The 15,969-nt window shown below is 47.7% G+C and overlaps 1 protein-coding gene across 2 annotated transcripts in view; it reads right to left on the bottom strand.

Annotated features, from left to right (window-relative positions):
• Positions 1 to 10,034: 10,034 nt before the first annotated feature.
• Positions 10,035 to 15,969, bottom strand: part of LOC119329598 — a 10,972-nt gene continuing 5,037 nt past the window's right edge. The window contains exons 1-2 of one of the 2 annotated variants that reach the window (XM_037602661.1): positions 13,656 to 13,981; positions 10,035 to 13,428 (exon numbers count right to left, since the gene is read on the bottom strand). In XM_037602661.1, the coding sequence (XP_037458558.1) occupies positions 10,337 to 13,357 (3,021 nt within the window). In that variant the 5' untranslated portion in view covers positions 13,358 to 13,428; positions 13,656 to 13,981 and the 3' untranslated portion in view covers positions 10,035 to 10,336. Of the gene's footprint in view, positions 13,429 to 13,655; positions 13,982 to 15,969 lie in introns of those variants that run through there. The other variant, XM_037602662.1, reaches the window with a different exon arrangement.

The following is a 15,969-nucleotide window of genomic DNA, read 5'->3' as shown; positions in this document are numbered from 1 at the left end:
TAGCTTGTGAGTCTCCAAGGCTTTGTCAGGAATCTCCTTATACATGTTAGCCATGGAGTTGTGATTTTTCTTCTTCTTGGCATAGACATCTATGTCATCCTCATGCTCTGCAGGGGCATTTATCAGCTTTGCCCATTCAGCAATTGTCGATTGGTACCTGGTACCTTCAGACATCCAGACAATTCTGCCATCAGGATAGAAATGTGTTGTGAAGTAGAATTGCATGATGAGCTCATCATTCCACTTGGTGAGTTTCTGACCCACAAAAGCATCTACTCCACACAGCCTGAAGCTCTCATGCACTCCTAGGAAGTGGTCTTCATTGTTATCAATATACTTCCAGTATACCCACTTCATATTACAGACGATGGGCTTCTTATCTAGTAGAACGGTCTCGTAGGAGTCATGCTGCTCCTTGGTCTGAAACTTGTAGTCCACATCAGTCCTTCTCCTCACATCATATGGATCAGATTGTCTCCACAATCTGCGACCTGCATCCTTTCCGATCTTCATATTTTTTGCCACTGGATGATTGTCATCGTGGTCAGGGATCTTGGGCTTCAGCTTGCTAAGCACTTGGGCTTCAACATCTTCTTCTTCTTCAATCTTAGTCTCAGGCACTGGGGACTTGTTCTTCTCAGCAGCTGGTATATTCCTTGTGCTCCTCTTTGGTGCAGTCTTGGGAGCTGGAGCAGAAGCTTTGGGAAAGTCTTGGGCTTAGAAGGGGCAGCCCCAGACCTGATGGCATCCCCCATCAGCTTTTGAGCTTTGGGTGCTGGTGCAGCATCCTCTTCTTCCTCTTCATCCTCTACTGGGTCTTCCATCATAGAAGATCTCCCAATGACTTTGACCATGGTCTTCTTGACCCTTTCCTTCCTTTTCTTGCCCTCACCAGTAGCCTCTTTAACAGTTGATTTGGAAGTCTCAAGTGTGGAGGCTCTAGCCTTAGAAGTGGGCACTCTCTTTGCAGGAGCATTCTTGTGCATACCGGGCTTTGTGGATACAGTTGTGCCAAATTCTTTCTTGACAACCCTTTTCTGGGAGCTGACCTCCTCCTCAGCAGCTACATAGTCTTCATCTTCAGACTCAGAATTTATCTTCCACCTCTGCCTAGTAGCAGCCTTAGGCAGGTTGCTAGGAGTACTTCTGTTGCCATCATCATAACTGTCAAAGGGACTAGTGCCCTCACTCAGATTCATCTGTTCTTCTGACATGTTCTGGCTATCACTCTGATCAGACATTCTAGCACTGCAAGCTGACAGCTGACCCTATGAATAGTTATAGATGAGATAGAGTGGATCAGCATGACAAAGTGCAAAGATTTTGCAAAACAGATGAGTCAAAAACTTAGTTTTAGTTTTCCACAGAAAGCATTTCGGAGCTACCGATTTGTTAAACTCGGTGACACCGAAGCAACTTTTGGAGTCTGAACTAGTAGAATCGGTCAGACCGAGACACATTTTAGTGACTCCGAGATTGCTAGGGTTTCACTGATAGTTGAACTCGGTCACACCGATTTGCAAGTTTCGGTCACACCGAAAAGTGCAAGTGCAATGGCCTAAGCCAAATCGGTGAGACCGAATTCCACAACTCGGCCGGTCCGAGATGAGTTCGGCGGAAACCTAACCCTAAATTTTCGAATCAAATCTAAATAAGGTTTTTGCTGGATAGGGTGATCTCATACGTGGTAAGAAACATGGCATTTGCTTTGTGTTAAGAGTCAGAGGAAAGAATTGCACAAAGATTCGAACTCATACCTTAGTTCGGTGATGAGCTTGCTACGGCGGCAACGGCGGGGTTGAATTCCATTGACGGTGACGGAGACCAGCGGCGGGAGGTCGCTGGCGACGGGAGGACGATCCAGAGACCCGAGACGGCAGAGCAGGACACGCGCGGGCGAAAGGGTTTTGGAGAAGTTTCCAAAATTTGACTCGTCGGTATATATATCCTGACCCTGTCGGTGTGACCAAGTGGAACAACTCGGTGGCACCGAGATGCAGAATCGCAAGCGGTTACTGCAACTCAGTGTGACTGAAAGGTTCTAATCGGTTGCACCGAGATTGAAAACCTAGATCAAACAGTGAACTCGGTTTGACCGAAAAGGATGAGTCGGTCAGACCGAAATGCACAGAGAGGTTTTGGAAGTTTAAGTCTATGATGAATCGGTGACTCCGAGTGCTCCTCACATAGAGGGTTCGAATCTGACTTGATCAAACTTTGTGATGTATCATGAATAGAGTTTGAGATGACAAAAGCATAGATAGCTAGAGGAAGTTCTTAGGCATTCTTGTCCATCCATTTGGCAAAAGAAAAAGAGCCAAACAATCAAAGCAACAAATGGATGTCCTCGAATGAGTAAAATATGCAACCAATATGCTCACACAATAAAATGGCAAATGAAATGTGTGACAAAGCATGCACAAATATTCTAGCATCTATCAAACAATTGGCGATGACTAGGTCATCTATATATGATTATATTGACTTAGGAGTCAAATGAGAACATTTGATCATAGGTCATACATCGTTTAAGCACAAGTGGGGTTACCACTTTTACATAAAGCATTGTTGTGTTCACACCATTAGAGTTGCTTTAGCTCAATTCTTAGAGTAAATCTCCCCTAGATGTGATATCCCCCCTAAGAGGGATGAACTAACCTTGGGTTTTGTCGATGATGACTTCATGTAGATGTTGAAGATGTGGATGCTCAATATTGATGTAGATCATTTGGAGAAATCCATTGGAGTGAGTTGCACTTTCAATACCTACACGGGTTAGTCCCACAAGGAACAAACAAGGGTATCCATAGACATAGAGTGAAGTTCACACAAGATGATGTCCATGAAAGCGTTAGGTTACCTTGTCTCTTGTCTTACCAACAAGAGGGTTTGTGACTCCTTGAACTAGTGCATGATGTGAAAGTTGTTTGCACTTGTTCTCGCCAAAATTATATGAGTGAAGTATGTTGGCGGAGTCACACTCAAGAACTCTCTAGTTCTTCTTCTTCGAGATCCACATCAACTTGATGGGAATCCTTGGAGTTGTAGTCGTACTTGATGAGGTGGAACTTGATGTAGTCTTGGGAACCCACTTGACCAAGGCCTTGGGAGCTTCTTCAAATGCATCAATCTCCTCTTGAAGCTTGTCCTTGCCTTTTTGCTTTTGGTCTTGTGGTGGAAGATCATCTTGAGCTTGTGTCCCCTTGAAAGAAGTAGGATCATACTTCTCTTATTGAGGAACAAACTTCATCTTGTGGTATTTATCATCTTCCCATTCAACTCCATTGGCATTGAACTTTCGTTCAAAACCAACACCTTGATTCTTCCGGTGCCTTCCTTGCTTGCGTACAATTTCCTCAAATTGCTTACTTCCGGCAAGGCTCTTGTAAACACCTTTCTCTATAATTCCCTTCAATAAGCTATTTTCTTGCTCAAGTGTAACTTGGCTAAGAGAGTCATTAGTGGAATCAAGAGAACTACTAGAAGCAACAATATTGGATTTAACATGATTATTGTTACTACTAGAAGAAGAATCTTTCTTGCTCTTGTTGCTAGATTTTACTTGTGGCATGTAAGTAGACAAGAGTAAACTCTTGGCAATGTAAGAAGAACTTTTCTTGCGAAGATCGTTATTGATTAAGAACCCATACTCTTTCTCAAGGTTGAGCTTTTGAAAGCGTAGCTTCTCATGAGTCTTTAAAAGCTCTCGATGATCTTCCAAGGTAATTTCATGATCTAACTTAAGAGTGTTTAGTTCTTTAATTAGATGCTCAATCTCCTTCTTATCATCGTCATTCGTTTTATCTTGATTAGCATGATTAATAGCAAATTTATCATAGTTTTCATCACTAGAGTTGTCAACAAGTAAATCATCATCACCTAGCAAATCATCTTCATCGCTATTGAAATCAACATACTCCAAGTGTGATACCTTTGGGCCTTTAGCCATGAAGCATCTTCAATTCCTTCATTTGGTGAGTCAAATATGTCATAGGAGTTGGTTGACACAAGTGCTAGACCGACAACACCTTCATCTTGAGTATATTCAGAGTCGGAGTGATAACTTCTCTCAGAGTGATGGTCGGAATCGGAGCCGTATACCCATTCACCAATGTGAGCTTGATGTCTTCGTTTTGTGTAGCTCCTTGATGACTTGTCCTTCCTTTCCAAATCCTTGCTTCTGCGAGAGGTTCTTCGTTCATAACGATCATCTCTACTCCTTCTCTCTCTTGGAGGTGATTCTTCTCTTTGAGTCTTCTCTTATTTTGTAGGGAGTCGTACACTCATTGGAGTAGTGTCCGGATCTTCCACAATTGTAGCAATTACGCTCATGACTAGAAGATCTTTTGTCATTGTAGGACCTTGACTTGGAACTTCTTTCTTTGCTTCTACTCTTGTAGAACTTGTTGAAGTTCTTCACCATTAGGATCAATTCCTCATTGAAGACTTGTTTCTCACTTGATGGTGTAGGAGCATCACATGAGGCTTTGTAAGCACCACTAGACTTGTTGTGAATCTCTTCTTTATCCTGGAGTGACATCTCATGAGCAACGATTCTTCCAATGACTTTCGTTGGCTTGACATCTTTGTAATTGGGCATCATTTGGATCAATGTGCACACGGTATCATAATTTCCATCTAAGGCTCTTAGGATCTTTTTGATGATGAATCTGTCGGTCATCTCTTCACTTCCTAAGCCAGCAATCTCATTTGTGATGAGAGCAAGCCTAGAGTACATTTCAGCGACACCTTCACCATCCTTCATTTTGAACTTGTCAAGCTGACTTTGAAGCACATCCAATTTGGATTCCTTGACGGAGTCGGTACCTTCATGCATATCAATCAAAGTATCCCAAATTTCCTTAGCATTCTCAAGACGGCTGATTTTGTTGAATTCTTCGGGGCACAATCCGTTAAAGAGGATATCGCAAGCTTGAGCATTGTATTGTAGCATTCTCAACTCTTCTGCGGTAGCTTCACGATTTGGTTCTCTCCCATCAAAGAATTCACCTTGCAAGCCAATACACACAATAGCCCAAACGGCGGGGTTATGTCCAAGAATATGCATTTTCATCTTATGCTTCCAACTTGCAAAATTAGTACCATCAAAGTAAGGACCTCTACGGTGGTAATTTCCCTCGCTAGACGCCATACTCTCCTAGGTTGTGAAACCAAGGCTATGGTCACCAAAGCTATGGAAATCAAGGCAAATGCAGACCAAAGCTCTGATACCACTTGTAGGATCAAAAGTATGTCTAGAGGGGGTGATTAGACTACTTGACCAAATAAAAATCTAGCCTTTTCCCAATTTTAAGTCTTGACAGATTTTAGCAACTTAGCACAAGTCAAGCAATCAACCTACACATGCAAATCTAAAAGTATAGCAGCGGAGCGTAAATCATTGCATATGAAGGTAAAAGGGAAGAGTTTGGAGGGAGCAAACGCAATGTAGACACGGAGATTTTTGGCGTGGTTCCGATAGGTGGTGCTATCGTACATCCACGTTGATGGAGACTTCAACCCACGAAGGGTAACGGTTGCGCGAGTCCACGAAGGGTCCACGGAGAAGCAACCTTGTCTATCCCACCATGGCCGTCGCCCACGAAGGACTTGCCTCACTTGGGTAGATTTTCATGAAGTAGGCAATCTCTTTGCCCTTACAAACTCCTTGGTTCAACTCCACAATCTTGACGGAGGCTCCCAAGTGACACCTAACCAATCTAGTAGACACCACTCTCCAAAAGGTAATAGATGATGTGTTGATGATGAACTCCTTGCTCGTGCTTCAAATGATAGTCTCCCCAACACTCAACTCTCTCTCTCACAGATTTGGATTTGGTGGAAAGATGATTTGAGTGGAAAGCAACTTGGGGAAGGCTAGAGATCAAGATTCTTGTGGTTGGGTTGGAATATCTTGGCCTCAACACATGAGTAGGTGGTTCTCTCTCAGAAAATGAATGGTAGAAGTGTAGGCACGTTCTGATAGCTCTCTCCACAAATGGAGGAAGGGTGGAGGGGTATATATAGTCTCCACACAAAATCTAACCATTGCACACAATTTACCAAACTCGGTGAGACCGAATAGTTAAACTCAGTCAAACCGATTCAGTTCAAATGTGAACGTTAGGCTTTTCGGTGGGACCGACATGTCAACTTGGTGGGACCGATTTCATTAGGGTTAGGGCATAACGTAATCTCAGTGAGACCTATCACATAAACTCGCTGAGACCGATTTCTGTAATAGGCAAACAGAGAGTTGGTCAGGCAAACTCGGTGGGACCGATCGCTCATTTCGGTGAGACCTAAACGTTACGAAAAGAAAATAGAGAGTTTGCATTGCGAACTTGGTGGGACCGATCGCTCATCTCGGTTAGACCGAAATGTTGCGAAGGGAAACAAAGAGTTTGCAATCCCATCTCGGGAAGACCTAGATCCCTATCCGTGAGACCAAACTGATTAGGGTTTCTGGCTATGGCTATGTCAAATGAACTCGGTGGCGTCGGATAGATCAAATCGGTGGGGCCGAGTTTAACTTTTGGTTTGGAACATATGTGGATATGAGAAAGTGGTTGAGGGCTTTTGGAGCATATCACTAAGCATTTTGATCAAGCAAGCCATTAAGCAACACCTCATCCCCTTTTAATAGTATTGGCTTTTTCTATGGACTCAATGTGATCTTGGATCGCCAAAATGAAAATGTAGAGTCTTGAGTTTTGGCCAACATGTGTCCTTAGCATTTTGAGGGGTCCACATTCCTAGTCTAAGCCATGCCAATCATTGAACTTTTTGAAATGATCATCTTGAAAGAGCATTAGTTCAATGAGCTATATGTTGTTAGGAATTACCAAAACCACCTAGGGATAGTTACACTTTCACCTAACAATTTTTGTGCGCAGATGGTTTACAAACCCCCCCAAGACGTATATGACCAATTGATGTTCTTATCATGCAGTCTGGTAGCCATTGATTTGGCTTTGAACATTTCTTAATATAATGATCAATTTTCTAAAAATAATAATGGACTGATTGTGGTTCTGCTGAAAAAAATAGTGGCATAGTAGGGGGAAAAGTTCCATGCACTAAAATCATAGATATATAAGATAAACACATTGAGTACAAAAGAACACACATGTTTTACTTACAACTATGTTTTGTGATACTTCTTGTTGATATGGATCAGTATAATAAATGATAACTAGTTGTATCAACTTTTCACGATCATTGATTTTGTGCACCATTTAGCACCTACCACATGCATTTGTCATCAGCATTAGACACACGGTAACATTATTTGTTAAGGCCCTATTTGAAAGGCCTCCTAAATAGGTGCAGAAGTAAAAGCCCAAACAAACAGGGCCGAATAATATAACGGAGAGAACATTGATGAAATAGAGAATTTAAGGGGTGGGGGAGGAGGATGAAATGATCATCGCGTTGGGTTTAGCATGGGTCCGACTCACTTCCAAGGCCATGTCCCTTGAGAGTCCTAAATAAAGAGTGGGTTTTAACACAGTTTAATCCATACAATCGGCTCAAAGTTTATTTTCAAGGGCTGCTTTATGTTCTCTTCGTGGGGCGACCAAGGTCTACTTAGGGAATCCCATAGTTGTCGCGCGCCCTGACGGGGTCCCTCTCAGGCGTGTGGTGTTTGGGTCTACAAAAGCGTCTGTCGGATTGCTTGCGCATCGCGTTTCCTGCCGAGTCTCATTCGAAGTGAGTTGTGGTGCATCACCCCGGCGTCGAGGGTACACGGTGACATGTTCGTGTGCGAACAAATCCATATAATCAGTTGCAAGTTTATTTTCAAGGGCTACTTTATGTTCCAAATTTATGTTGAAAGCAGCATTGAAATTTGCTAATGGGATATTTAATCAGCTCTCCTCGATAATAATCCATATAGAGCGCCGAATGGTCTGAATTTAAAATACTGACCTGCTGTAAGGGCATTTCTAATCAATCCCTTAAAAACAGTGGAGTATCCGGTGGAGTAAATCCTTAGCAGAGTATATTTACTCCACTAAGTTTTGGCCGGACCTAGCCAATCTCCGAACGGATTAAATTTTTATTTTTTTCTGAACTTTGCAATTCTAGTATACATTGCAACTACATATTAGCACACAAATAGAAACTAAACATACTCTTACCATCCTCTTGCTTCACTCTCAGTCATCAACCTCTAGGTGTCTTCATCGGTTGGTGCTCTCAAATACCCCGGGCCAAAGACATCGATCATTGCTTTAGTGAACCTTCGAACAGCCTTCAAGATTGTGTCTTCATCAATGCGGACATAGTCATCAATTGCATTGGCCGAACACCCATATGCCAAGACTCGAACAGCCGCATGCACTTCATCAGAGGGCTTGCACTTATGTCATCACATGCATTTCTCGGAGCTTGAACTGGTAATCATATCTCTCTGGGACTTTTGCAATGGTCAGAAAAAGACTTGCGTGCATCCGAAATTGTCGGCGAAAGTACTCCTCCGGATAGGTTGGCTTTGGATCAAAGTAGTCTCTCATGATCTTGGCATGACAGTCCGCTCTATCATGGTGATGTGTATGCGGTCAAACTGTGATCCTCTCCTAGGCCGCCGAACATCATCATTGAAAATCATGCTTAAAACGGTGTCAATAACATCATTTTCTTCTTCCTTTTCGGATGACGACGAGTCCTCCAAGACCATCTCCCTCAATCTCTTCATCTACAATTCAAACGCTTAGGTTCGATCCAAACTTTTCGGTTAAAAAAGAAACAAAAAAACTCACCTACTGCAATTCCTGGAACACTTGCGGTGTGGTGGTGGTGCACCGGCCGGCCGGTGCCGTTTAGACCAAACCAGCAGGCGGCAACACGTGCGAATGACCTTCAGCGGTGTGCAAGCGAGGTGAGATGCGGCGGCCGACAGAAAATGAAGAAGCTTCGAAGCAATCCGATGAATCAGCTATATGGCGACGGCGGTGGCGTTTCACCTTGATTCCGGCGACGGCGACGGAGGCTGAACAGGCTTAACATCGGGCAGAAGGGCGGCGGGGACCAAGAAGGCAACAAGGTAGCGGCGGGGCCGGCGAGCGGTCGCCGGGAGGTGCGCCGGCAAAAATGTAGGGGCGGGGGGCGACGCGAGGGAGAGGCGCAGCTGAGTTTAGGAAAAAGGTTGATGCTATACTCCCTTATGACGGATTGAGGATTGGTTAGGCGCGCCTCTAACACTGGATAAGGGATCGGTTAGAAATGCCCTAAGAAGATACTCCCTACTGCTAATGAGATGCAAGTGTTGTTCGTCTTCAAAAGATCGGACAGCAGAGCTTGACTTGCGTGAGCACTAGAGATTTCGGTGGCGAATCCACACAACCGTGGGTGGTCACTGTCGCAAACAAAATGCACTCAACTTTAAGCAAAGAAGACGGCAACAGATGCTACCACTTTGTTTCAGTCAAACAACTGCTTTACAGCAAAGGAATTGTTGAGTAAAACATCATACGGGAAAAAAGATCTCGAAGCTGCTTAGGCTGTTGCCAATGCATGGGTGCTTAGATGAGATGCTAAGCACATTAAATAGCTTAGCAACTATACTCCTCAATGCATAGGTGCTTAGCTTATGGTTGCTAAGCTTACTTCATTTAATGATTTAACAACTAAACCTCTTCATGTATTGGTGGGCTCCCTTCTTTTAGATGTTTTGCCTAGGTTCAAGCGCGCTTAGCATTGGTTTTTCCTGGGCCACCACACCCATTTCTCTTCTCTTAAATAACTTGTCACATCAGATTTTTTTTGTCTACGTGGAAAGCTTAGCACCTGTACAAGGTGGAGCATTGGGAGGGGCCTTCAGACGTTACCATTTTTACCCGACAAATCTCGCCTCAAAAGCCGGGCAGCAACACCACATATGACATAGTTGCATCTCAGCCGACAAGAATGTTCATACTTCATGCAAACTAACTAGCTGCACTCTTGCAAACAAACGAGATTGGACCATGGACGACACAGTTTCTTTCTGAGAAAGCATAAGAGAAAGCACTTTCAATTGATCTAACATCTTCAAGAAAAGAAGACCACATTTTCATATCTAAAGTGGAAGTTTAATCTCGGAAAGAACGAAAGTAATAAGAAGATAATAACATAAGTATTTCAAATAGCAACTGAACTGAACTGTACTGTACATAACAACTCAGGTTACACGTGGCATCATCATGAAGCTTGGATATTGCACAGATCACTGACAAAACTGTGGCTGGCATCACGTCGGAGCCTCAGAAACCGGGAGAAATGAAAATTCCTGGAAACCCTTCTAATAAGGGCTGCAAACTAGAACAGCTCGCAAGGGTTTTTGGATGTCATCTCATACCTTGCTCCTGTATCTGACCAGCTTCGCCAGCGTCTCCTGAGCGGCCACCGTCTGGGCGTCGCCATGCCCGAGCATCACCGTCCGGATGCTGATGCAGGTCCGGCACAGCTCCTCGCCGGTGTCGAACAGCCCGCCTCGGAGCAGGAGCTTTGCCCTTGTCTCGAGCAGCGTCGCCTTGAGCAGCGTCACCTCCTGCCAGATGAACTCGTCGACGCGGTGGTTCGGCTGCAGCTTCTTCCTCCAGGACAGCGAGCCGCGGTTCCAGTCCTGCATCCGCGACGTGTAGGACTTCTCCACCTCCTCCAGGATGTTGGTGCACACCTTGAGCAGCTCCAGGGCCGAGCCGCACCGCGAGAAGGTCATGAAGGACTCGATCGCCAGGGGCAGGGCCGTCTTCCTTATGAAGAGCACCATGTCCACCGCCTTGAGCTGAACGGCAGGTGGCTCAGACTTGAAGCCAAACACAAGGAATGCACTAGCCCACAGGTGGTCTGAGTACGACGAGGGGTTGCCGGCCCTCATCACCCCGTTCACGGCTGCGGTGGTCGGCGCCAAGCCTCCCCTGATCTTGCCGAAGAGCTGCGTGATCGGGTGGAACTGGATCCAGCAACCAGGATGCCGGGTCGCCTTTCTTGCCAGCCCGAGCTTAACAAGCAAGAGTGCTGACTCCACCTCAGCTTTTCGGCCGTTAGGAGCAAGAAAGCAATGTGTGCCACATAGAAATGCAGTCTTCAGGGACTCACCCCAGAGGTGAATGCTGCCTTTCATCGGTAGCTTGCTCGCCGTGGCGGCCAACAGCGTAGACGACACGGGTGCAGGAGCCAGCCAAGAACCGGCGATGATCATTTTCGATGTCAGGTGTCCTCCTTTCGCTCGGTCCATCAAGGCAAAACAGAAGACCAGCACCTTTATCAGGAAGGAATTGTTACGGCAGAAGCCGTCGTCGTTGGCATCATGGGGGAACAAGTTCTCGTTCAATGATATTCTCTCAACAGCCTCAAACAGAGTGGAAGGAGCGATCATGAGCTCGGAGAGCAGTGAACCGACGACCGACAGACCAAAGCTCAGCCTGCCCAACCGCTCGTCCAGCTTCCTGAGTACTTCTGTTTCGTCGGCTGGATAGTCATTCTTAAGCTTACCCTTCATCAAGATCATCGCATCAATGTATGAGAGCTGTGGCAGCTGCATCGGCTCAAGATTCATCACGCGTGGCAACCGCGTGGTGATAATGACATTCGTCGCTCCGGTGTTCCTTGGGATGAAGTCATGGAGGTCCTTGCCTTCCCACCAATCCCTCTCGTTTTCAAGGTTGTCAATGATAAGCAAGTAGGGCACATCCCGGAACAGCTCCCGCTTTACCCTCTGGAATGCATCGATCTCCTGCTCCTCAAAGCTCCTAATCCTGCCCCTCTCCTTCTCAGCCTCAGCACTGATATCCAATCCCAAGCTCATGGATAAGTTGAGTATGTTCTGCCTCATGTACCGAGCCTCCCCTCCAATCCACAGCACCATCTTGTACCGCTGGGAGTACCGGTAAGCAAACTCCAATGCCAGCTCTGTCTTGCCAATGCCGGAGGAGCCATTGATGCAGACCACACTGGCACCGCCGCAGCCCTTGCTGTTGCACCGGAACCTTGACCTCCTGTGCTTTGATCTCTGCTTCTGAAGGCTTCTACCTTTCCCCGACGACAGCTCGATCACCGGATCGATCCAGGCCTCCAATGTTGGCTCCTTGCATTTGCGCATTTCCAAACTGATGTACTTGGCATTAGACGTCCTCACCGTGTCGCTCTCCTCGTCGGCAAAGCCGTCAGACACGCCGCTGGATCTTTCATTTGTAGTGGAGCCCCTTGAGCAGTCCAACACTTCCTGGATATCCACCGAGGATCCAAAGAATATCCCCTCGATTTCACTCAGCTCTTTCTCCCTTCCGACGAAATGCCGGTTACGTGGGAAGGGTATGCGCCCGCCTCCGGACCCCTCACTCTCCTTCTCAGCAATGTTCTTCCTGCCAAGCTTGGACTGCAGCAGACCGACTGTCTTTGACACGCAGCTTCTCCAATTGGTCTCATTCGCCTCGAGCTTGAACTCGTGGCACCGCATCAGCCCTTCGAATGCTTCCTTCCCTTCCTTGTCCTCCAATTTGCCATCAAACAGCCCGGCAATCTCCGACGGCTCGGTGTCGAACAGTATAGGGATGAGGTTCTTCTTCTGAGCAAAGAACCTGATCTCCTCGAGGCTGAAGGGGTTGAGGAAGCTTGACATGGTGACCACCACGACGCCGAATGCCACGGAGCAAATAATCCGGTCAGCAATCTCGTGAATCTGCGCGTCGGAGTACTTCGCCCGGTCAGCCACGAAGGAGGCGATGCCCTGCAGCTCCAGCTCCGCCTTGAGCCACTTGCAGAACCTGCCGAGGTTGCCGTTGTTGTGGTAGCCGATGTACACGTCGCAGCTCCGGAGCTTGGCGTTGGACGACGGCGACGCCACGGGGCCCCTGGTGAAGGACACCCGCGGCACGGGGAACGAGAAGGACACGCGCGGCGGCGCGCCGCCACAGCCGCCTCCGCCGCCGTCTGAAATCTTGGCCGGGTCGATGCCGCTGGAGTCGTACCGCTCGGACGGCGGCGTGCGGGACGCGCTCGGCGCGTCGGTGTCCTCGGACTGCGACCCGTTGGAGCAGGACGCCGGCGACTGCGCCGTGGTGGTGGTGACGCTGGAGGCCTTGCTTTCTTGATGCAGCTGCCGGTGCGGCTGCTGCGCCGGCGGCTCCGGCGGGTCGAGGACCCGGGGCGAGATGTACGGGGACTGCAGCGCCGATACGAAGGCGGAGGACGGCGGCGACGGCGAGTAGAGGTGCGAGGTGAAGGAGATGGCCGGCGAGATGGGGTTGGACCGGTCGGAGCTGCTGCCGTACCCGGCATTGGTCCTGATGGTGAGGGGCTTGGTGGCGACGGGGATGTCCTTGGGCACCTCAAGGAAGCCCGGGGCCTCCTTCTGCTCCTCCATCTCCATGGCTACCAAATCACAACAAAGCTCGGTGGTTCTGCTGGAAAGCGCGGCATGATCTGGAGCTCCTCATGTCCCTACCAAAGATTCAAAAGAAAAGGAGGAGTGATAAGCACAGATTCTTCCTCATAAGAGCCAGAAAGAGAAAGCATTTGGTCACATCTCATTCGAAAAAACAACACAAAACCACTGTTCCAGCAACCAACCTGCGGCAATCTGCAGATTCCGCACTTATTCCATCCAAAAACGTGTTAAGGAAGCGAGAGCTTGAAGAAGCAAGTCAAGCAAAAAAAAAAGAACTTACTGATGTGCTGAGGTATCCTTCAAGGAGAATCCAATGCCAATGCTACCACAGAAGGATAAGTGGTGATATTCTTCTTCCCCCCTCTCTTCAGAGCATAGCACTTGCTGAACTGAAGCTTGGAGGACCAAAAATGGCAGCGGGGCCTGGAGCCGGATTTGAAAAAAGTCCTAGCTTTCCGACTCGGGCACCATTGAATGGATGGGCGTAATAACTATGCTCCCTCCCTCCGTGATCTTTGTCCTAGGACTAGGACTAGGACTAGGAGGAGGAGCGGCCCATTGGTGCCAAGAAAGTACAGCCTCAGCTCGGGGTCCTCTCTTGAGATGACCACCAACCCCTAAAATAAACCGGGAACCAAATGTGGCATCAAAAGGCGCAGGCAAACGTGGAGCTACCAGTGTCTCCTACTCCCTCACTCCATTCTGAATTACTTGTCTTGGATTTGTCTAGATACAGATGTATCTAGACTGAGTACTGTAGTAACACCAGTACTATCAGTGCCACTGCCACGTGCCACACAGCACAAAGGCCAGCGCCATTTCCCATGGCGAGAAATACTCCCAAGCCATCCTATCCTGTCCGTCCAATTTCAAGATCGCAGCCAGCTGCTGGTGCTCCTCCTGCTAGGAGTTTTGACCATGTACAGCACTGGATGCGGCAAAGCAAGCGTGATTCTCATCTGGAGCTGTGCCTGAGAGAGATTATTATACTGGTGCTGGTTTGGCTGGGCCATTGAACAGTGGCATCTGCCCGCCTAATCCCTTGTTTTATGTGCTCTGGGTGGCGCCCCCCTCACTGTTTATTTTACACTGTCCCAAGCTTAGCTATGGCCGCGGTGCTAAACTACTCCACTAATCCAGATTAGTTCAGTGAAATGCCTATGAGAAACCCTAGACCTGGAGTACCAATGGAGTACTGCTCGGCTGGGGGAGGTGGGGAGATCCGGCAGTGGATAGAGCGCAAGAAGACACGAAATGGTGCAGGCATGGCATGGCCTCAGCCTGTTGTGGCATGGAAATCTGGACCCAAGAGAGAGAGAGACCAGTCCAAGCCCAACTGCAGCTGCATTCAAATCAAATCCTACCATCGCACCAGGAAACAAATACTCTTTCTCTCTCCAGACTAGGGTATTGCAAAGCAGAAGAGACCTTTCCCCCCCTCCACGCGCACAAGTGAACAAAGCACGCACACAAGACGCTCTTCTCTCTCTCTCTCTCTAGCACATGTGGGAGGGCAGATGTGGCAGGCAGGCAGGCCGGTGGTGTGGCCATTGATGATTTGATTCTCCCCGGCTCCTTTCCAGGGTGAAGATAGGTGACTCACATGTTGACCGACGGCGATGATGTGTGGATGGCTCCTTTCCAGAGTAAGTATTTTCTTTCCAGGGCTTCCCTTGGCTGGCGGCGGGAATCTCGAAATAGATGAGGTTGGTTGGTTCCTTCGAGGGGGACGCATGGGCTCGACTTCAAAACTCAAATCGTTCTTTACAAAAGAGTACCTGCTGGGCTAAGTAAATACACTTATTATTACTGTACTCAAGATCTCAACCAAACCGAAACTGGTAAAGCGCTTTTCTACTGCCTGCAGTATAAATGAGCCGTCAGAACAGTAAACTGTCCGGCGTTACGGTTCAGGTTAAGAGTACTCTCAGAGGCAGAGCTCTAGTAAAGGATGAACAGCACATATCATGAATCATGCGCAGGGGCCTGATCGTGCATTTGTTCGTCAAAAAATAAGGAATATGCTCCACATCACATACTACAGTATCATTCATCTAGAGACGTCCTCAATAGTTGAACGGAATTTTTCTCAAACCTCCCAAGGCTCGTTTTTCTTAAGAACAAAATTTATTGCTTTTGGCCTCCGGTGAGCGCAACAGTTCACAAACAGTTCATCATTATTTCGACAGGCAAAGCACAATGGCTCACCAAACACAATGATCAAAACAAGCAACAACGTAATGCCCACATTGCCTAAACCTCGGCGGAGAGAGGGAGGGAGGGGGGTAGAGAGGTGGCGACTCGCACCAAGGAGTTTCCCGACCCCCACGTCGCCCGAGCCGGGCGACTCGGGGGGAACCCAGCCGTCGGATGGCGGCGGCGGGGCTGTCCCTCCTCCCACCGCCCTCCCCCTCTTGCGCTAGATCTGAGTCGGCGGCGGCGGTGCCGGCCTCCCCTAGCCTACCATATTCGCTGGCGGCGCGGGTAGACTGTCGCGGCCGCATCCCTCATCACCGGTGGTGCCCTGTCTGCCTTGACATGATCTGGACGTCCTCTCCGGGTAGCTGCGGCGCTCCAGCTGGCCGGCCTTGGCG

This window comes from Triticum dicoccoides, chromosome 7A (assembly GCF_002162155.2).
Source record: "Triticum dicoccoides isolate Atlit2015 ecotype Zavitan chromosome 7A, WEW_v2.0, whole genome shotgun sequence".
NCBI lineage: Eukaryota > Viridiplantae > Streptophyta > Magnoliopsida > Poales > Poaceae > Triticum > Triticum dicoccoides.
The sequence above is the reverse complement of the archived record's forward strand: the minus strand, read 5'-3'. Positions and strand labels throughout refer to the sequence as shown.